We start from the raw sequence: 23,273 nt of genomic DNA on the forward strand, positions 1-23,273 counted from the left end.
CTCACCATCCCCGCTTCTCTACCGTGACACATAGCCCCTGGCTTCCTCCACTGCTCTGGCCGCTCCTCTTCAGCTTGCATCATGAGGATTCCATTCTCGGCACCCGTCCCTTCCTCTTCTTCATGCTCCCCCCTGAGTAAATGTGACCGTCCCCATGGTCTGGCTCATTTTGTTATTACTTCCTAAGTATCTCCCTGAAAACAAGTGTTTCCTCCTGAGTTCCAGACTCGTGCAGCTAGATGATTGTCTAGATGATTGTACTTTTCACGATGCGGTGAGCCTCTTGAGGGGAGAGATCGTAGGATCCTGTCCAGTGCCTGGCACACGTAGGCATTTAGCAAATATTTGATAAATGGAAAAAGTGGAACAAGAGCTACCAGCTCATGATCATTCAAGAGCTCTTTGTATCAGGTGAGATGTGTACATCTCAGGGAATGCCAGAGGGGTGATTCATAAATCCAAAAGTTATTAGAGTCAGAGGAGGTTTAAGACCATCTCCAACCAAACCTCTTATTGTGCTCAAAAGGAAACTGAGGTCCAGCAGGGATAAGACACTTGTTCAAGATCACACAGCAAATTTTGGGCAGAGTACCTCCCCAGCTCACATAGGAAGGGGCACCTTGGGGTATTCCCTCCCAGGATGATCCTGCAGGAGTGAAAGATAGGAAGGTAGGATGGGCATGGTACATACATGGGGCCATGACAAATGTGAACTCAAATGTATGTCTGGAAAGTTCGAAGGCATAATGCCCTACGCGAATCTTACTCGATTGTTGTCTGATCCAACACACCGGTGACTGGGATCCCATAAAACTGCTGCATAGTGGAGACTGCTGACTGTAAGACCTTCCCTGAGTGCAGCGCGGGTGCCCGTGAGTCATAGGGAAGCAGATAGCCATATGACTTTAACCAGTTCTGAAAGACACATGAAAGAGAAGGATGCATTATGCTGGAGAAGGCTCTGTTCCACCTAGGTGGAGATTTGCCCTTGAAACTAGGGATCATTTTACCGAAGGGACCTATGGACTCATGCTCCGATTGCTTCCCCCTTCATTCCTTCCTGCACACACTGGCAAATAATCTCCAGAAAACCCAGCTCTTGTTGGCTTTCTCCCTTGCTATAAAGCTTTCATTGGATCTCTACTGGCTACAGAATAAAGATCAAATTTGCATTCAAGGCTTTCCAGGACCCTGCCTCTTTACTCATTTATACAGTGGCTTCCACTGATATGTGACTAGACATGCAAGAACACAAGAATGGTTCCTTCTCTGAAGCTGAGTGACCTGGTAAAATGGGCCACCCAGAAACCATCGTGTCTAAAGTCAGAGCCTGCTAAGGAATCATGCTGTAGAATATTTACTGACATGAGATTATATACAGTCTATTGCTAACTCCTCCAAAAGAGCAAGCCATTATAAGTATATATAAACAATGCATTACTTAATTTAAATATAAGTACATAAATGTATGCATAGAAAAAAGCATAGAAGGGCACACATGGAAATAAAAAAAATAATAGTATGGTTATGTAAAAGAATTTCTTGTTTTTAGAAAATATACACTGAGGTGTTTTGGCTTATATAATGGTGCACAATGCCTGCAACTTTTTCTTAAACATATTCAGAAAAGAGAGAGAGATGGAGAGGGAGAGGAGAGAGGTGAGAGAGAAGAAACAAATGTAGTAAAATGTTAGGAACTGGGGAATACAGGTGAGGAGTGTTCAGGAATTCTTTGTCCCATTCTTGAAAACTTTTCTGAAAGTCTGAAGTGATGTCAAAATATTTTTTTAATAAAAAAATAATTAACCATGAATAGCCTTTGTTATAGTATCATGGGGGAGAATTTCTGTTTTCTAAGTTTTACGCATGGAGTCATTTAAAAAAGGGAGGAAACTTTTCAAAAGGCAAGAGCATCTGAAAGTAGTTTGGATGAAAAAGCTCACACAGACAATGGCTCTGAAGGACAGCAAAGTAGAGATGATTATTCCCACTGACAAGCATGAGGGAAGCCTAAAGAAACCAGAGCATGAGGAAATATATGTGGAATCAATTGGAAAATGAAGAAAACCTCCATGGGTCTACTGAACCCACAAGCATTTACAGAAACACTCCTACATGCTGGTCTCTGAGCCAGATAGAAGCTGTGGCCCATCCTCAGAGGATTATCCCGAACACCAAGTGATTTAATGAAGGAGAAAGAACTTAGTAAGCGATATTATTCCCTTTGTAATTTTTGCTTGTTTCTATATGAACAAGTCTTATTGTGGATGTGTCTGTTATTACAAGTCAAAGCAAACCATTTTGGGAAGGAAGTAGACCAGAAACTATAAATAAGTTATTATTTATTTCATCTAAGGTGACTAACATCTTTACTGCCTTGTGATAAAATGCATTTGACTGATTAAAAATAAAACACAACACTAAAGCCTTAACATCTACAGCAGTGCAACAACTTAATGTCTTTCATATTGAAATCTAGAACATGTTTTTTGCTCCAAATTATGGCAAAGGATATAAGTACTTCTTGCACTTTTCCTTTTTTTTTTTATTTTTTTTAACGTTTATTTATTTTTGAGACAGAGAGAGACACAGCATGAACGGGGGAGGGGCAGAGAGAGAGGGAGACACAATCTGAAGCAGGCTCCAGGCTCTGAGCTGTCAGCACAAAGCCCGACGCGGGGCTCGAACTCACGGACTGCGAGATCGTGACCTGAGCCGAAGTCGGACGCTCAACCGACTGAGCCACACAGGCGCCCCAACTTCTTGCACTTTTCCAAACACTGAATCTCTTTTATGCTTTTGTGCGTTTTTCCCCTGTCCCTGGGATACTCCTCAGGCAAAAATATTTTCATTGTCTTAAGGTTCAGCTCATAAGTGACCACTTCTAGAAGACTTCCATCACTCTCCAAACTAAGCTATTTTCTTCCTCTTTTGTGCTCCCTAAGTCCCCTATTATAGATAGTATAGATCTTACAATGTTGGGCTCTAATCATGACTTCACGTGCCAGACTCTGAGTGCCTCAAGGGAAGGGTCTGTGTTCTACCCATCTCTCTATATCCAGTGCCCAGAAGTGTGTGACACACAGTAGCTGCTCATTATGTCTGTTCAATAAACACTGTTGGGCACTTCCTACACCCTAGGCACCTTGCAAGGCTCTGGGGATATAAAGATGCATTAGTTGCTCACAGACCAGCAAGTAAATCCACCATGAAAACGTAGCTCTAAAAGTCAGGTATGTACAGGGCTTTATGGGAGAACAAAGGGGAGGTGCCTTCTCCACATGGGGTGGGGATAGGGAGAGAGGGGAACTCAGGGAAGGCTTCCGGGTGGAGAGGGATCTGAGAAGTGTTGAGGGATAAAGCATGTGCAATGGCAGGAGGTGTCAGGAGCACGGCACATCCTGATTTGTGTTTCAAATGACGGGAATTGGGGGGAGGGGAGCGTGGTGATGAGAGGGCTGGAAAGTAGAGACATGGAGGGAGGCGGTATGCAATGATCTGTTTATAAAGTGGGCAAATTACAGAGAATCACTTGTGAGTTGACTGTGGCCTAGGATCAGCCAAAAAGCTCAAATACATCATCTAGAAATGGACATGAAAGGGCAGCTAAGTTACCCATTGATCATCCAGGTCTCAGCTTCTACTCCCAGATTAAATTATGTCATCAAAGCATTACATTCCTGCACCACATCCTCCCGGCCAGAATGTCATGTTATGTTCCCTGTCTTTATGGAAACCCCAATTAAGTATTATTGGGCTAAGCATCCAACTCTCTTGGCTCGGGTCATGATCTCGTGGTTGGTTCTTGAGATCGAGCCCCAAGTCAGGTTCTGCCATGGCTGCACAGAGCCTGCTTGGGATTCTCTCTCTCTCTCTCTCTCTCTCTCAAAATAAATAAACTTAAAAAGACATGAATTATTGGGTTGAATAAATAGGGCATATAGTGGGAAAGAGGCACCTAGTTCTGAGATCGAACAGGTAAACTGAACATCAATTTCCTTGTTTGTAAAATGTAAACAATAATTCCTCCTCCACAGGATTGTTATTAAGGTAAAATGAACAAATGCACTTGACACATAATCATGCAAAGGTGTTTGCTATTGCTGGGGATGGTGTCTCTATTATCTTTTGTAAAATCGAGGTGGAAAACTTGGTCTTTTGACTCCTTTGCCTTTTGAAATCTAGTCACTACACCCTCCCACATTCTCCCTGGGCCGAGAGCCAGTCCTGATGGTCCTATGGAGGGCAGTGTGTCTGTCATGGTCCAGTCTGCTTGCTGTTAGGTGGCCTATGGATATGACCATCTCTCACACAGCACCGGGAGCACCGCGAGTACCGCAGGCGGAGGACTGACAGCTGACATGAACTGTGTACTCTTCACCCTCACTTGGCTTTCTTAGGCGCAAACACAGCTCTTCCTGTCAAGCTTTAGCTTTAGGAAAATGTTTTCCCTGTGGAGATTCTTTTCTTTTTTTTTTTTTTAATTTTTAATGTTTATTTTTGAGAGAGACAGAGTATGAGTAGGGGAGGGGCAGAGAGAGAGGGAGACACAGAATCTGAAACAGGCTCCAGGCTGTCAGCTGTCAAACAGAGCCCAACGCAGGGCTTGAACTCAGGAATGGCGAGATCATGACCTAGGCTGAAGTCAGACGCTTAACCGACTGAGCCACCCACGAGCCCCTTCCCTATGGAGATTCTGTATGCTTTCTGGTTTCAGAAAGTGGACACTGTGTCACCCAGTGGTTTCCCCTCTTGACCTTTTCCCCAAAGAATCTTTCAACCAAAAGTATGGCTTAAATATGGAACATGGCTATGCTTGGAAGTAACTTACTTTCTTAATCTTTTTCACCACAAGTTTTATTTCGTCCTCAAAAGTCTTACTTAAAAACCTTGTGTCAACCTGTATGCTGTCTCAAACCCTTTCAGAAAGAGGTGTGGTACAAATCTAAAATAAATCAAATTCCTTCTTATCTGTGGAGTCTATTCTCTAGAAATCCAACTAAAATGAATTATGGCATTTGGGAAATGCGTGGGAATTTTTGGACAGATACTGCTGAGAAACCAAGCAGCCAACTGAGGATTTTTTTGAGCACCCACCTCTGAACTAGCACAGGAATTAAGAATCTTCTCCCCTCCTGCTCTCATTACTGTTTATGGCCAGAGATAAGGAACAGGAAACTTTTGGCATAAACCTACTCCTAAGCCTTTGAACACTTTGGGGAATTGAAAGTAGCTCCTCTTCGGTAAAGGGCAACCTGGTTTACCCAGCTCCTTTTCTGGGATACACAAGCAAGGAGTGGCTCAGAGCCAAACAGGATGCGCTATGAAGGTCACAGAGTTTAGCTCTGCAGCATCAGGAGATGGGATCTAAGGACTCTGGTCCCAGGCAAATGTCCGGGTCAGGACCAAACACTAGAATGGATCAGCCTTCTCTAAGTTCTGCTTCCCTCCCAGGTTCACTGGGAACAATCCTCAGAGCTCAGGGGCAGACCACTAAGAAGGGAAATGGGAGAGGGAGGGGCTGGTCATTGACAGCTCTAAGCCAGGGAACAGAGCATTGAGACTGGACCTGCATGTACATGGGAAAGAGGCTAAGAGGCCAGGGACCAGACAATTCAAACTTCTGCCACTGAACCCAGTCTTTGCAATGAACTCACTTGCTCTGTGACCCAGGAAGTCCTCTCGCTTCTCTGGGCAGAAGCCCCTGATGTTGATGCAAGTCTTCTATACTCCAGTCATACCAGTTCCAAAACATTCCCTGCCCTTGCATACTCTCAAGCTGTTCCTGCTGCCTACAAAAACCATTCTCTTTATGCACGTTAGCAAACCCATCCTTCAAAGTCTAGCTGAAATGTTACTTCCATTGGTAAACCTTCCTTAGCTCTTTGCAGAACTAGTGGGTACCATCCTTACTCCTGCACTGTTTCACTTCTCTGCCACTCTAAATGCAGCTACCACAGTGCACCCTACCTGTTGGTTGATATGTTTTCCCCACTAGATTGAGTTCCTGAGGAGCAGAGACTGTCATGTTTATTCCTGTATTTGCTACAGTACTTAGAACAGTGCCTGGCACAACAGATCATCACTGGATGAATGAATGAACCAACAAATGAACAAACAGTGGGTCCAGGAGGCATTGCCTGGGTACCAAGGAAGGGATTTCATCCTGGGAAGGCTTAATGAGTAATACACATGAAAACACCAAGCACAATTCTTGGTGTCTGTTAGAGGCTGAGAAAAACATTTGCTGAAATTCAGTCTATTGTGGTTTGACTTCTTTGCTTGATGAGGCAATAGGGCTCCATTGTCCTATCTGAAAAAAAAAAGATAAAATCCACAAAAGGAAAAAAGCCCCATTCTGTTTTAAATACAATGACCTACCTTCCATCTTTTGACACCTAGATCCATTAGCCAATCACCAGCTGTGTCAGAAGTCTGACCTTTATAGCTCAGTTAACCAACTCTAAGATGTCTATCACCCTTTAAGTGCTGAAAGAGGTGTAAACCCAGAGGAAAGTGAGAAAAATCTCAGAGTGCGAGCAGGGACCAAAATAGCTGGGCTGAACCAAAGATGTAGAGATGGCAGACAATATGTGTGATTGGTTTGCTGGCCAGAAGGCGGGATTTTGGTTCCTGAGAAGCCAAAGTTGAGATATTCAGTAGTGGCAGGCAAAGGAGAGAGCAGAAAATAACAAGGAGAAAAAATGTGGCCCGAAGAGGGAAGAGAGCGGCAGACAGCAGAGGCGGTGGTGACATTAGAAGAGGCATTGGAGGCAGCAAGCAGCAGATCAGCTGGCAGTGCTGCTGTTCACTCTTGGAAAACAGATAGCAGTGGGGGAGGAGAGAGAGATGGATCTGTTAAGCAGCATGGCCTTCTGGGGGTATTCAGGAGCATCGCACCTGTTCAGGTGTGAGGCCAACCCAGACCAGTCTCCAGGTCTGGAGAACGAATGGGAGAATGATTAGAATCAGATGTCGGATCAGGACTGCAGTGGGCTAGAAGGTATTATGAGAAAGGCCAGAGGGGAAGTCCACAAAGAAGGACCAGGAAAGAGGTGTCAGCTTTGGAAGCATGGGCTAGAATGAGGAAGAAAGAATAAAAGACTCTGATCAAAGAGTTTGGGCGGCTGAGGTCATAATTTAGGGTGATGATGTAACAGGCATGACCTCCACACTTACAGAAGGTTCAAGTCCAGTTCTGGACATTGTATATGCAGAGGGACAGTGACAAACAGGAACACGACTAAGGGAGAGGGCTGGGAGAATGAAGGAAGCACTCATATGAACCATGTCCTGTTTGGGAAGATGAGGATATTTAGGTTGGAGAATGGGGAGCTGCAGGGGACATGCCAGTCTTCCTAAAGCCAACAGCTATGGAAGGAGAATTATTCTGGCTAACACAGAGGGCAAAACTAAGACTAGCACAGGAGATTATAGCACGTAGAACTTGACTCATTATAGGAAAGAACTTTTAAACAGAGATGTTCTGATTATAGCAACAACAATAATGCTGTTATAAGAACACCAACTATGTACCTGGCATTGCGCTAGGCATTCTAGAATGCAATGGCCCCATGAGATAGGAAGCCCCCCTCTCCCCACCCCTACCTCCAATCTGCAGAGGAGGAAACAGGTTCAGAGAAGTTAAGTAATCATTCAGAATCACGGAGCTAATAAGTGGTGGGATTCAGACGCAGATATGTTTGAAACCGAGCATTCCGTATTGTCAGACAACCAGAGAGGCATTCCTTTCCCCTCCCAGGATGGCCTACACCACACTCCTAAAAAGTGATGCCCTATCTCACATCATAGTGAACTCCATACCCTTCTGCCGTGACCCCTATGCCGTGGGGTACACCACCGTGTACCCAGTTATCCAACAGAAGCCTCATATGATCCATGACCACCCTCTCCTTCACAGCCCACGTCCATCTTCTACCAAAGAACTACTGGTTCTACTTCCTAAACATCAGATGTACTTGTTTGTTTCTTTGTTCATTCGTTCATTCATTCATTCATTCACTCAGTATTTGAGGACCTATTTTACTATGTACCAGGCACTGTGTACTAGGCTCTGGGATGTGACAGCAAACAAAAACACTCTTGTTCCTTTCTAGTTACAGTCTAGTGGAAGAACCATCTGGCAATAAGTGCTATGAAAAATAAAGCAGGTGGAGGAGCTAAGAGGGATGGGACAACTGTTTTATAAAGGATGAAGGGACGGTGGCCCTGTAGAAGTGACATTTGAGCGGGAGACCTGAAGGAGGTGAGGGCGTTCCAGGAAGAGGGCATGGAAAGTGCCATTCCCCTTAAGGCTTCAAGGACTTTCCATCAAGAGCTTTCAAGGGCAGGGAAACCAGAGATCTTTGTCAAAGGGGACAAAGTTTCAGATACGCAAGATTAATAAATCCTAGAGATCTGTACAGCATAGTGCCTATAGTTAACAATACTGTACTGTATACTTTAAACATTTGCTAAGAGGGCAGATCTTGTGTTCTTAGCACAAAATAATAATAATAAATAATGAGGGCAGGAGGAAATCTCTGGAGGGGATGGGTTTGTTTATGGCATAGATTGTGGTGATGGTTTCACAGGTATGTATTTATCTCCAAACTCATAAGCTGCGTATATTAAATATGTACGGCTTTGGGGTGTCGATTATACCTCAGTAAAGCAGTTTTAAAAAACAAAGAGCTGGGGCACCTGGGTGGCGCAGTCGGTTAAGCGTCCGACTTCAGCCAGGTCACGATCTCGCGGTCCGTGAGTTCGAGCCCCGCGTCAGGCTCTGGGCTGATGGCTCAGAGCCTGGAGCCTGTTTCCGATTCTGTGTCTACCTCTCTCTCTGCCCCTCCCCCGTTCATGCTCTGTCTCTCTCTGTCCCAAAAATAAATAAACGTTGAAAAAAAAAAATTTAAAAAAAAATAAAAAACAAAGAGCTTTTATGACTTGGCTCCTGACTACCTCTGCAACCTCTTTTACCATTCCCCACCTAGCACTCTGTGTTCCAGTGTGTTCCGATCCCTCTCTGGAAGGATCATTCTCTGGAAATGTTGTTTCTTCTATCTGGATCATGCTCCTCTCTCTGGGGAGGCCTTCCATGACCTCTGAACTTATCACATTTCTTATCACACAGTGTTGTAACCACATGTTGTGACTTGTCTCCTTTTCTTGATTATGTAGTGCCTGAGGGCAGGGCCCATAGTCGGTCTTCTCCACTGCTGTTCCCTGACACCTAGCACAAGGCCTGGTTTGGAGACATCTTTATTGAATGAAAATGAGTGGAAGTGTTCAGGGAGAGGGAAAGTCATCTGGTCAGAACTTGCTGTAGAACAGGGTTCCACAAACTCAGCACTGTTGATAATTTGGGCCAGACAATTCTTTGTTTGGGGGGGGGTGCGTCCTGTGCTCTGAAGGATGATTAGCAGAATCCCCAGTTCCTTCAACTAGAATACTAGTAGCACTACCTCCTCGGCTGTGACAAACAAAAGATGTCTCCAGACATTTCTGAAAGTCTCCCTGAGGGGGGCAAAATTGCCCCAGATTGAGAACCACTATTATAAAGATTCCCATAGGGGCACCTGGGTGGCTCAGTCGGTTAAGTGGCCAACTTCAGCTCAGGTCATGATCTCACTGCTTTGTGAGTTCGAGCCCTGCATCGGGCTCTGTGCTGACAGCTCAGAGCCTGGAGCCTGCTTCAGATTCTGTGTCTCCCTCTCTATGCCTCTCCCCCACTCATTCTCTCTCTCTCTCTCTCTCTCTCTCAAAAACAAATAAAAACATTTTAAAAAAGTGCATATTCCCAAACCTGAACCTAGACCCTACTAAATCAGACTATGTGTGGATGGAAACTGGGAATCTGAATTTTTGAAAAATGAGCACTTAGGGTGGTTCGGTTGCCTGCTAAAGTTTAGAACCACTGCAGTAAGGACCCATCACTGTCAGGAGTGATGACCCTGTGCCATGAAAGAATGGGTATGCTGTGTACACTATCACCTCTAGTGTAATAAGGCAGGAAGTATGTCACCCATTTAGAAAAGCCTTCTATTAAAATTAGCTCAATAGCCAGCTGCTGCTCTCTGTGCCTCAGTGCTGCCATCATCTCTGGGTCTTTCACCTGCCCATCTCGTTGGCTAACCTTAACTTCAGGGTTCATCAGCACCTCAGCATTGAGATTCCATTGTGTTGTTGTAGATTGGCATCAAGAGTGGTCTAAGATCAGGGTGCCTGGGTGGCCCAGTCAGTTAAGCGTCTGACTTTGGCTCAGGTCATGATCAATTTCATGGTTTGTGGATTTGGGCCCTGCATTGGGCTGTCTTCTCTCAACACAGAACCGGCTTAGGATCCTCTGTCTCCCTCTCTCTCTGCCCCTCCCACACATATTCTCTCTCTCTCTCTGTCCTTGGGCAAATGACCTAACTTCCTTAAGGTTGATTTTCTTCATTTGTTAAACAGAGGATAATGAAAGAAGGGTTGTGAGGAGGATTCAGTGAGATGATACACTGGCAGGTAAAATAATGGCCCTGCAAAGATGGCTACATCCTAATCCCTGGACCTCATGACTATGTGACCTCACATGGCATGGCAAAGAAGTCTTTACAGATGTAATGAAGTTAAGGATCTTCAGGTGGGGAGATTATCCTAGGTTATTTAAGTGGGCTCAATGTAATCACAGGGTTCCTTGTAAGAGGGAGGCAGGAGGGTCAGAGTCAGAGAAGGAGAGGTGACAACAGAAGCAGGTGTCAGAGTGGTGCCATGCTGGAAGTGGCTGCAAGCCAAGGAACGTGAGCAGTCTCTAGAGGCTGGAAAAGGCCAGGTAGGAATTCTCCCTAGAGCCTCCAGAAGGAAGCCAGCCCTACAGAAACCTTGCTTTTAGTCCTGGTAAGTCCTGTTTCAGACTTGTGACCTCCAGAACTCTAAGATGAGAAGTCTTTGTTGTCAACCACTAAGTTTGGTGGTAATTTGTTCCCGCCGCAATAGGAAACTAATACATGCCTGCGAAGCATTTAGCAGATTCTGGAAGATAGTAAGCATCCTCACAATGGTGTTGTCTGTGTTCTTGCTCCCACACTCTCTTGCAAGAGATTGGCTACCATCTTTGGTCACTGCTGACAGCCCAGATCATGGGGTGGTGATGCCTCAGAGATGAGCCCTACCATTGCATCAGTTCCCCCCAGCTCCTGTCTCACCAGAGCCCTGCTTCCTCCTTCACCCACACTGCTGAGCTCCCAGCCCTGCTGCGGAGCCCACCTCAGTTGTAACTAATTTTTTAAATTTTCAAAATTGAAGGTTTAACCATTTAGGTATCTAGAAAATGCACTGGTCAACATACTCTGAAACCATCTGATTTAATATGCTTGTTTTGCAGAAGAGAAAAATAAAATCTGAAGGGAGAAATGACTTCAAAATCACAGAGCAAGTTGATAGAGGAAATGGAGCCTAGAGTCCCTGCCTCCTAGGGAGGGTTCTCTCTGTCATGCTACACCCTCCACGCTAACTCTGGTTTGCCTCCAAGCACTCTTTTTTTTTTTTTTTTCACTTACAGCCAGTCTAAAAAGGGCCATCAGGATCGCCCACAATGCCCAGCTTAGCTTCTTGACAAACACCTTAATGGCGTGCGTTGCCTCTTGGCTGCCACCAGCTCTTGAGTGGGTGGTAAGTGCAGTAGCGGGAACTCCCTGGCGCTCCGCTCCGTGTCCTTGGCCCATTCCCAGGAGGCCACCACAAGCCAGACAATCACCATACCCAGGGAGATGACACATTTGGGGTTTTGGGTCAGCACTGGGATATCCAAGTTTTCCAATTCTGGAGAGGCCTCCTCCCCAGGCCAGGACAGGGACCACACTCTTATTCACTCTCTGAGAAGGGAGGAGGCTTCATCATCCTCACCCTTTCCAGAGCCTTCCTGCCACCCTGCCACAGTTTTCTGTCCCCTGGGGTTTGATGTACTGATGTTAAGAAAATGGAAGAGGGAATATAAAGAGCGTGGTCAGGCCTCAGTTTTTCAGCTGTAACAGGTAGATGACTGAAGTAGATTGCCGCTAAGTCATCATATAAAGTATGAAATACATAATAATTTTAGCTTGACTGGATTGAGTGGGGAGCCTGTCTTCTGGCTCCTTGCTGCCAGTTTTAAATCCAAGCTCCTTAGCATGGCACCCAATATGCTTCACAATCTGACCCAATGCACCTTTCTACCCTTTTCTTCTGTCAGGCATGTCCTACCCTTTTACTGCCCACCCCAAGGGTACCTACTGTAGCTACTGACCTACTTGTGTTGACTGCATACATCCTGCAGTTTCCTCTCTCTGTGCCTTCCCTCTGCCCTCTGTAGAATGCCTTTCCCACACGGCCTGTCCATGATGAGCTATTAAATATCCACCAAACTGCAACTTGAATGCCACTTCACCGGGGAGGGCTATCCAAGGGTGACTGGACTTCTTCTGGCTCTCCCAATGGCATTCTATGTACCACTCACTCACAGCATCTTTCACATTACATTATAAATACTGTTTTATGTTCCTGTCACCCCCCCCTCCCCATTCACCCCAGAACTCTGCAGCTTACACCCTGGTGGGGGAGTCAGACAAGGAAGACTAGATGTTTCACTGACTGGAATGAAGGAAAGGGAGAAGGCGCTGTGAATGTGTTTGACAGGAGATACAGACTGTGATGTCAGGGATGGCTCTTCCCTGAGTATCTGGCATCTCTGTGGAGATCTGTGTTTGGGTAGAAGAAGACTGGGTGAAGGTGGAAGAATGAGCATCCCCAGAGAAAGAATATTTTACTGAATTCCTGAGATGGGAAGGAGCCTGCACATTAGAGAAAGAGAAAGAAGGCCAGGGTGGCCAGAGTTTAGTAAGAAGATGGTCTAGATAGAAGGAAGCTAGAGAGGTGGGAAGGACTCAGTCATGCAGGTCCTCAGAGGCCTTATTAAGCAGCCTGGTGGGTGCTGGATACAAGGGAGTTCATAATACTGTTCGTTCTACTTTCATATGTATTTGAGATTTTCCATAATAAGAATCAAAAGGGAAAAGGGATAGTAGAGTACTAATAGTACTTTAAAACCCTTCACCCTAAAAGCCATTTGAAGCAAGGTGAGTGTGGGAGGAGCATGATCAGATTTTTTGTTTAAAAATTTTTTTATTATTGAATATTTCCAGCACTCAGAGAGGGATAAAAATAATAAAAACAAACCATGGATAATCGCCACCCAGCTTTGTTAAATCTTAGCTTTGGCCATATTTGCTTCGGATAGAACTGACCCCTGTGTAGATTTATTTTTAAAAGGTCGTTCTGGCTGCCATTTGAAGAAGGATTAGAGGCAGGCAAGAGAGGCTGAGCAGGTGGGAAATTTCTGAAGTCCAGACGAGGTATAACAGAAGTTCAGACATGAAGGAGGCAGTGGAGGTGGGGAGCAGTGGACACACAGAGGATCTACTTGGGAGGAGGAATCACTGGGGCTTGGGGATTGATTCTGTTGAGGCAGGTGAGGCAAGAAAGAGTTGACAGATGACCCCCATCTTTGTGGCTCAGCACTTTTGGGGCACAGAGAACAGTGTGCCCATGAGTGTGTGTGGTATAGAATTGAGTTTTAAAATCATTATGGCTAACAAAAGTTGTTAATCGACCTTGTTTTTCTCTACCTACTTGGTTATAACAACACGTATGATCTTTGAGAGAAAATGTTGCCTTTTATATATATGGCTTTGCCATTCTCCTATATGTCATTAAAGCCTAGTTCAAAGTTGCCTTTCAAAACAAATGCATGAGATAATGATGAAGGAAAACTAGCAAAGGATGTGAATGGAATCAATCCCAAGGTCCAGAGAAACCAAAGCTTTTGTTCCAAAATCCCTTAGCCAGGGAGGGCTGGAGCTGGGATTCGCAACTTTTATCCACACACGATTCCCTAAAATGGGTACACAGATCTGAGTTATGTTAGGAAAAAGCTAAAGGCATCTGGGCTAGAGCCAGCTCCCAGCTGGCTCAGGAACAGGCCCCAGTCCCTCCACCTCTCAACCCGGCTCTGAGCAGGTCACTTCTCTGCTCACAGACCTTTAATGACTCCCCTCAGCCTTTGGACAAAAGCCAGTTTCACAATCTGCTTTCAGCCTCCCTCTGTCCAGCCTCTTCTCATACACTCTTACTGGAAATAGTGAGTAACTCGATGCCTCAGGCACATCTAGTTATCTGCTGTTTCCCAAACATGCCAAGTGCTTTTGTGGAGCCTTAGTTCCTGGTTTTCCTTCTGTCTGGACTGCCCCCTCACTATTGTCTGTCCTTCTCCTCCCTCAAAGGTTCATCTTTAATACCAACCTCTTTCTAAAACATTCTCTCTGCGAGCCTCATCTCCTTCCCATTTTGTGGTCCCCAGCCCTTATTTATTCCTCTGGCATGTATTCATTTATTCTTCAAAAAAAGGTACTGACTTTTGTGTACCAAGCATTATTGAGAAGCTGGTGGGGGGGGGTTGGGGCACAGACAATAATATCAATTTAAAAATACTTAGAATGTGCCAAGAATTATTCTAGACACTGGCTGCAATCTATTAAGAACAGGTTCCTCTCATTTTGAGTCAAACTATACCATATTATAAGGCTAGGCATGTCCTAAGATCAATCAACTTACTTTCCTTTGCTCCAAAACCTCTTTCAAGGATTGGAGTGGGACAAGCCTGAAAGTGGAAAAGAAGGCTATTGTGGTAATCTAGAACAAGAACTCAGACCAAGGACAGAAAATCAGGCTTCTAGTCCTAGCCTTACTGTTTATTAGCTACATGTGGGTCCCTCGACAAGATGTGTACAGGTCACACCATTTCTCTTAGTTTCCCTCTGCTCATCTATAAAATGAGGACAAGATTTTCCCTAACTCATCCATGGTGTTGTTGCCAGGATCAAGTGGGACCACACACATGACAGCATCTGGAAAGTGCAAAGCACCTTTCAGATAAGAGACCGTTAAAGTAATAGGAAAAGCCACAGTAATAATAAGAAAATGAATAAAAAAAATCAGCAGACTAGATTCAGATTAGGTAAAAGGAAGAACTTCCTAACAGTGAGAATTTTTTTTTTTTACAGATAAAAATGAAGATAAACTGGGAGGCTGTGATCATATTGGAAGAAATTTTTGGTTTGGGAATGTGTTAGTGCTTCTTAATAGGCCTGCCCCACCACTAGCCTCATCCAGGGCTCTGACATTCATTGACTATATGTGTAAACCAAAGAATGCTTTCCATCCACCCAGAGTGGATCCCTCAAAACTGATCTAGAGGGCAGAAGTCCATTATGCCTTAGATCCAGGCATCACACTTTGTTACTTGTGTGGACCATGCTGATCAGCTTGTCTCTTTCTGTCTGCACTGACCTTCCTCAGAATCAAACTGGAAAGTAGGAGGGCCAAAACATTATTTGTAGGGTATTCTACTCAGCTAATCATAAGAGAAAGAGATGCTTTAAATAAACCAAACACAGGAAGGCAATTAGAGAATCAGAGGGATCCCCTGATGTGCAAAATACAAAAGAAAAACTCAAGAATGCAAAGGAGGAAACAGACTGAATGAGGTGTTTTTTTTTTTTTTTCATTTTGTCTTTTGGTAATGAAAGATCAGAGATATGAAATCAAAAGTCAAAGGTAGTGAAAATGCTTTCAACTAAGAAGTCAGGAGACCAGGTCAAATTCTGAGTTCTGAATCATCTACTATCAGAGTCTGTGTCCTTGGGCAACTCAGAGCAATTCAATAAGTGTCCATGAAGTACTAGTATGTGCTTATTTGGTGATGTCTAAAGTCACAGCCACCTTTCCATGCCTCTCTATTGTATGTCACTACCATTAGATGACAGCCTACTGAGCAGGTTATGAAAGAACCCAAGGGTGAAATTGTGGGACCACCTGCCAAAAGGAATAACCTCTATTTCCAATGAAGGAAGGACAGGTGGGCAATGAGTCCTGTCCCTAAGAAGCATTTTAGAAGGGACCTTGAGACCTACCTGTCCATAAGTATCTATTTCAGATCCATGTAACTCTTTTGGCACAAGGGATAGAGTAGAATCACTGACTGAGTAACTGAGTAATTAATGATGACCATTGGGCGGTGTATTAAATCTAAAAACATAAAGCATTTTTAGGCCCTGCCTAAGAACTGCAACTTTTCCTCCCAAGTAACGTTTAAATATTTTAAAAAATTTTAAATGGGTGTTGCCCTGAAAAGAGAGAACTAAATAACTAGAGAAGTCAGAGAGTTTCCTGAAGAAGCAGGGCTTGCTGAAACTTTATTTATTTATTTATTTATTTATTTATTTATTATTTATTTATTTTTGAGAGAGTGCGTGCAAGTAGGGGAGGGGCAGAGAGACGGAGACAGAATCTGAAGCGGGCTCCAGGCTCTTAGCTGTCAGCACAGAGCCTGATGTGGGGCTTGAACTCATGAACCAAGAGATCATGACCTGAGCCAAAGTTGGATACTTAACCAACTGAGCCACTCAGGTGTTTTGTTTTGTTTTGTTTTGTTTTGTTTTGTTTTGTTTCCGGGGGGGGGCTGAAACTTTAAGGAGAGGTCACGGATGAGTGGAGATACAGATGCAAACAGCATGTGCAGATGTGCAGAGAAACATAGGTAGTCTGTCTTAGGATAAAAGAGAGACAAGCTTGTCTGGATTAAGAATGTATACTGATGAGCAGTGGGAAAGGCAGCTTTCTAGTGAGGAGGTAGTGTGGGGTCAGACTCCAGAGGCTTTAAAAAACAGAAAGAGGAGTTAAACATTATATGCTGGGTGAAAAGCAACTGTATTTCTGTAAGGTTTCAATCATGTGACCTACTAGTGTTCAACGAAGGAATAATTAGGTACAAATTGTTGAGAGAAGCAGTGAATGTAATTCCTCTATCTTTTAGAAACTTCTGGACAATATATTAGACATTGAAAATGGAATCATCATGGAATTAAGGGTAGTGGGTGTTTGTTTGTTTTTAATCAGGGCCTGAGAAGTCACTTAAAGATAGGAAACAATAGATAGAAATAAAGGGTCACTTCTTGGAATGAAAGGAAATTAAGAGTTCAGGGGGCCCCAGGAGACCATGCTGGGACTTGTCTGTTTTAAATTTTTTATAAGTGATCCAGAAGTAGAGCAAAGTGAAAATTTTAAGACTGCAGATCATCTTAAACCCTTTCAGGCAGGGAAATGCTCTGCCAAAGGAGAGAGAGCTGAAGGAAGGTACCGAGTGGGATGCAAAATGGCAGATAAACGTCAATGTGAGGAAATGTAAGGTAATGCACTCTGATAAAAATAATCCACGTACAGGGTGTTGGGTTCCAGGCTATCACTTCTGACCCAGGAAAGGGATCAGGGAACTACTGCAGATTGTTTCCTAAAGGCATTGTCCTAACGTGTCCAGGTCAGGAAGGCTGGCAAACGGATAGGCAGAAGCAGGAATGGACCTGAAAACCAAAGAAGAAATCATCCTTCCTTTGTGCAAGACTAAAGAGTCCCACATTTGGGACAGTGGTCAGGTTCACATCTATTGAAAACTAGGGCCCAAGGATATCTAAAAAAAGGCAACTACAATGACCCAGAGGATGAATGTGGCTGTTCTATGGATGGCTGGTCATAAGGGGGAAGCTTAAGCATGAAAAGACAAAGGCTAAGAGAGGTGGAATAATAAAAGCCTATAAAGCTGATAAGGTGTGAGTACACATAACCTTTCCTCCAAATCCTGACATATTTAAGAAAATAGTCTCCTCTTAATGCTTGAAATATCACAGGAATAAAAGAGTTTCAGAGTTGAGATCATCTAGCCCTATCTCTTTATATTAGAGATGGCAAAATTCAAGCCTAGAGAGGGCAAGGAAACGGCCCAAGGTAAGAAGCCACCAGGGGCCAAGGTTAGATTAAAGCCCAGGCCCCCTAAATCCCAGGCCAGGCTCTTCCCACCTCACCCTTTGCATTCAGGAAGACTAAGGGGATCCTACTTTTTTAGAGGGCATAAACAAATTTATGAAATGCATTACTTTGAGATGTAATAAAGCTGAAAACACAAACAGGCTAGGGAAAGTTTCCACTAAAAGTCAACCAGCAATAACAAGATCTTTGAAACACAACTACCAACTGTGGCAAAAGAGACTTTTTACACACCCTAATTTTTTGGAATCATGTACCCCTTTGACAGTATGAAGAAATCTAGGGATTCTCTCCCAGAACAATACATTTGCATGCACAAACACAATATTGCACAAAATTTCAGGCCCCCTGAGTCCTATGCCTAATTAAGAATCCCTGTTCCAGCACATTCTTCTGAACAGACTTCTTGCTTCAACAAACACACTCCATATCTCAGGCTAAATGAGGCAATCACTCTAATTTTCCTCAGCAAAGAACTACTGTCTTAAATTATTACTTATCACTTATTAGAACTGCAGACCTCCAGGATGGAAGATACCAGAGAATTTACCTAATCCAACTGCTCCCCACCTCCTCTGTGATATAGAATAGTGTCATGGTTAAATATGTAGGGACTAGAGTCAGCCTGCCTAGGTTAGAATTCCAGCACCATCACTAGATAGCTGTGTGACCTTGGGCAAGTTACTGAAGCTCCCTGAGTTAGTATCCTCATCTGTAAAACGGCGGGGGGTGGGGGGGGTGTAATAATTACAACTATCTTATAGAGTAGTTATGAGGATATAAATCATAGCTCCAGGCCTGGCCCCTAGTGAGTGCTCAGTAAATGCTAGTTGGCATTATTATTATTATGCATGTATCCATCCAATCTCCTCATGGAGCTTTTGCTTGCACATGTCAGTGATGAGCGGCTCGCCGCCTCCTAAGCTGGTTGAGCAGCTCTGATTGTTACAAACTTCTTCTAATATTGAGCTGAAATTTGTCTTCTTGCAGCCCCTACCCCCACCCCTGTTGACCCTAATTCTGCCCTGTGGGGCCACGCAGAGCAAGTCTATCCTTCCTCCACGTGACAGCCCTTCAGATACGAAGACAGTGATCGAGTCTTTTCCCCGCCCTCCCGCCCTCCCGTCCCCCACCCCCCCATCCTCTCTTCTCCAGCTTGAACATCCTTGGTTTCTTCTCCCAACCCACAACATACTGGCTGCGCTTACTATTTACTCCGAGGCGTTGTACGGTTTCCCTCACACATAGTCATGCAGGCCACACACCCCACCGCCACCACAACAATCCCGACCCTCCCGCTCCGCCCCCGCCCGCTGCCCCTGTCCGCGGTGCTGAAGCGCCTCCCGGCCCCGCGGCCCTTCCCGGCCCCTGCCCTGGGTCCCCCCTACCACACTCCCGGCCCAGCCCCGGGCGCGGACCCCCGCGCGCCACCTCCGCGCCCCCAGAGACAAGAGTCGCCCGACCCTGGCCCGGCCCCGGCGCCGCCCCCCGCCCTGCCCGGAGGCCCCGAGCCCGCGCCCCGGCCCGGCGCGCCAGCCCCACCTGCCCGGCGAAGGGCGCCTCCGCCTCGGCCGCCCGCGCCGCCGCCGCCGCCGCCGCCCGCGCGGCGCCGGGGAGGCAGCAGAGCGCGGGCAGCAGCAGCAGCAGCCGCCCGGGGACCCGCCAGCGGCTCCAGCGCGGGGCCTGGCCCGGCGGCGGCGGCGGCCCCGGCACGGCGCGGCCGCCCCGGCTCCTCGGCATCCCCGCGGCGGGGCCCGGCCGCCCGGCTGCGATGGCGGCGGCGGCGGCGGCGGCGGCTCCGGCCGGGTCCTCCCGCTGCAGCCGCTGCGGAGCCGCCGAGTCACGGCGCCGCGGACACGCGCCCGGCCCGCCTGTCTTCGCCGCCGCCGCCGCCGCCGCCTCGGCCGCCAGCGCGCCCCCGCCTCCGCGCGCCCCGCCCCGGCGGGGGGCGGCCAGGGGCACCAGGGCAGCACCCGGGCTGGACCGCGGGGACGGCGGCTCCGGGCCACCCCTGGGGCACTGGCCGGGGAGCGGCGCCAGGGAGGGGTCTCAGCGGCCAGAAGAACAGCTCTGGAGGGAGGGTCCAAAGGGATGGAACTGAAGGCGGGGGTCTAGGGGCAGCTCTGAGGGAGCGGGGAGAGGCTAAATAAATAGTCCCAGAGATACAACCACGCGATAGCGATGGCTCTGGGGAAGATATACTGGGTTGGGGGTCCGAAGCCAAAAGACTAACCCTGAGGGACAGAGTTTGAGGGGGTGGCACTGGAGAAGGGGAGTCTGGGAGACAGCCATGGGGGAGGGGACTGAGGAGATGGCCTGGGGTGACGGCGGGGGTGGCCCTGGAGGAGAAGGTCTGAGAGGGTGGCCCGGGAGAAGGGAGGGGTGGGAGGGTGAGAAACCGAGGAATAGATTTGAGGAGTGTTTTGGGGAGCAGCCCTGGGAGACATTAGATGAAATTAAGGTGAAGTTCATTTCCTCACTGCCAACGTTTCCCCCTCCCACCCGCCCTAGCCCCAAGTTGGAGAGAGATCAACCAGTTGAGAAGATCATCTTTCATCCAAAATAACCTATATGTATTGAACACCATATATATATATATATATATATACACACACACACACATATATGTATATGTATATATACACATATATATGTGTGTGTGTATATGTGTGTATGTATATGTATACGTATGTATGTATATGTGTATATATGTATATGTGTATATATGTATATACATGTGTATATATATACACACACATATAAATGTGTGTATATGTGTGTGTGTGTATATATATATATATACACATGTATATATATCTCATGTATATATATATATATACACACACACACATATATATGTGTGTGTGTGTATATATATGGCTTTGGACTACTTGGGACTTAAAGAGAGAGAGAGAGGAGAGGTGGACTCCCTGAAGTGTAGAGGTTTACAGTCTGGTGAGAAAACCTAAGTGCAAAGAAAAGGCAGCAAACACCAAGTGTTAAAAAGGATACAGGCAGGTGCTCCAAGGGTCAGGAGAGACTTGATGGGGGACAGAAGTCAGGAAAGGTGTTATGGAAGGGTGGGACTCCAGGCCTTGAAGGAAAGGCTGGATTTAAATAAAGGGAGGGGAATGGAGAGGAGGGCATATCAGGTAGGAAGATCAAAGTGTTTAGGATGTGGTTGGGGTGGTAGAGGTAGATGCTTTCTCTGGAGCACAGGGTTCCTATAGGAAAGTGCCGGGGAGGTGAGGGAAGTAGAAGACTGACTCCCAGGAGAATGAATTTGGGAAGTGAAATGGGGGGGGGGGCGGTGATTGAAGGCTTTTTTTAAACAGGATGGTGTGTGGAAAATGGCGTTTTATGGTTACGTGGTAATTTGGAGGTGTGGAAAGGGAACAAGCTTTAGAATCAGACCTATGTTCAAATATCAGCCCTTCCATTTTTATAAAATAATGTTGATATTACTGCACAAGATTGCTCTGAAGATGATGTGCTTGGTACTTAATAAATGGTCCATATTAGTTCCCCTTCCAGTGTACAGAATAATGACCAGAGGAAGCAGAGAAATTAGTTGGGGACAACTGCACTAGTCTAGGCATAAAGAAATAATGATGAAAATAATAATTAACATTTATTAAATGCCTAGTATGTATTAAACATTGGGCTAAGCCCTTTACTAGATTATATCTCATTTAATCCTCATAAATAAATTCTATGAAATAGACACTATTCATTATTTTTATTATTCACTATTATTATTACCCCCAACTTAGAATGAGGAAGTGGAAGCTCTGAATAAGTTTGCCAATTTTATTTTATTTTCTTGAGTTTGCCAATTTTGTATGATCGTAAGTGGCAGAGGGGAAGCCTGACCTCAGAACACTTTTTTTTCCCCTAGGATAGGGTTGGGGGAAGAGTTAAGAGACATTGGGCCAAAAACGAAGGAAAGGGGTTTGGAGTAATGACAAGTCCAGGGAGATGAATGGTAGTGTCTTCACAGAAATAGAGGTGTCAGAAGGAGAAAGATGCCAAAGGGTTTTGGCATGCAGAGACTGAGGCAGCCACCAGATCCCTGAGAGGGTATAGGAATGAGTTCGGACGACAGTGGGGAATGGATATTTTAGAAACCCCAAGGTCAATATGATAGTAGAAACTGAAAGATTGGAGTAGAAAAACCAAAAAGCTGTGGACCCTGTGTTGAGACATACATATTCAGTCTAAAGAGTGCTCAAAAGATTAAGCACTCACAGTTGTGGAGTATATGGGAAAAGGGAGGAGCATTTCAAGGAGAGGAGGAGGAGTTGGCAGAATCAGGGAGATCACAGAGATTGAAGACTGCATGCACACCATTGAATTTCCTGCTCACAGTCTTGCAGGGAGATAGAGACATAACAAGTCATGTGGTTTCATGCTAAATTATGACAGAGATAGGGAACAGAGTGTTATGGAAACATTGAGGAAAGAGCAACAAATTACTCAACGTTGGAAGCTTTGGGAGAAGGTGCATTCCAGAAGGAAGAAATAGTACATTCAAGCCAGACACCAGGGATGGTAGACATAGGTGACGGTAGGTAGTTTATGATAAAAAGGGAAGAGATTGGTATAAACGAATGGATGCTTATAAAATATAACCCTAAGGTAGGTCCCTAGTAGAGAAGGTCTGGAGACCATTCTGAAGCCAGCCCAAGAAGAGGTTTGGAGGTTTCAGAGTAATACCATCAGATGGAATCACCAGGGCACTGACTTCTCTTTTCCCTTTTTTCATGGAAAAGACACAGGACTTAGACGGTTCAATATTGGCTGTCCCTAATTTGTAGTGCACCTTTGGGCAAGTCATTTCATCTCTTTGAGCCTCCATTTCCTTATTTGTAAAGTAAAACTAATGACCCTGCCCTCTCTGCTTCATAAAGAGAGACCACATGAAGGGTTCGGATTCACTTTGTAAACTATATAGTCAACTGAGCAGATATTAGGAGAAACGTAGATATTGCTAATCTTATTAGGAAGTATCTGTACCAGAGCTCACCATAGGGAAACTAGATTCCTTTCTCCCTTCACCTCCTCTCTTATTTCTTTATTCGACAAATACTTATTAATTATCTTTTGGGTGCTAGCTGGTCTGAGGATACAAAGAAGATTAGCTTCCAGTTGCCTCCTTTAGAAAGATAGTCATCTGGGGAGATAGACATAAACATAGCAAGAAGTTAGCATAATATGTGCTATAAGAGAAAAGAAAAATATTATGAAAGTAGAGAGAAAGGAATAGCTAACTGTCAGAGATGGCAGGAGGTGAGAGGGGCCTTGAATGACCAGCAGGAATTTGCTGTATAGAGTGCAAAAGGAACTGTATATCCAAAGGCACAGATATATACGAATGCCAC

The 23,273-nt window shown here is 45.4% G+C and overlaps 1 protein-coding gene across 1 annotated transcript in view; it reads right to left on the reverse strand.

Annotated features, from left to right (window-relative positions):
• Window positions 1–19,632, reverse strand: part of MMP24 (matrix metallopeptidase 24) — a 43,206-nt gene extending 23,574 nt beyond the window's left edge. The window contains exons 1-2 of the mRNA XM_047069767.1: window positions 19,435–19,632; window positions 767–915 (exon numbers count right to left, since the gene is read on the reverse strand). Coding sequence (XP_046925723.1) covers window positions 767–915; window positions 19,435–19,632 — 347 coding nt within the window. The remainder of the gene's footprint in view (window positions 1–766; window positions 916–19,434) is intronic.
• Between the last annotated feature and the right edge of the window lie 3,641 nt (window positions 19,633–23,273).

The sequence above is a fragment of the Lynx rufus genome, unplaced genomic scaffold, assembly GCF_022079265.1.
Source record: "Lynx rufus isolate CCGP_SWC_20201006 ecotype Redwood Valley unplaced genomic scaffold, mLynRuf1.p SCAF_8, whole genome shotgun sequence".
Lineage (NCBI taxonomy): Eukaryota > Metazoa > Chordata > Mammalia > Carnivora > Felidae > Lynx > Lynx rufus.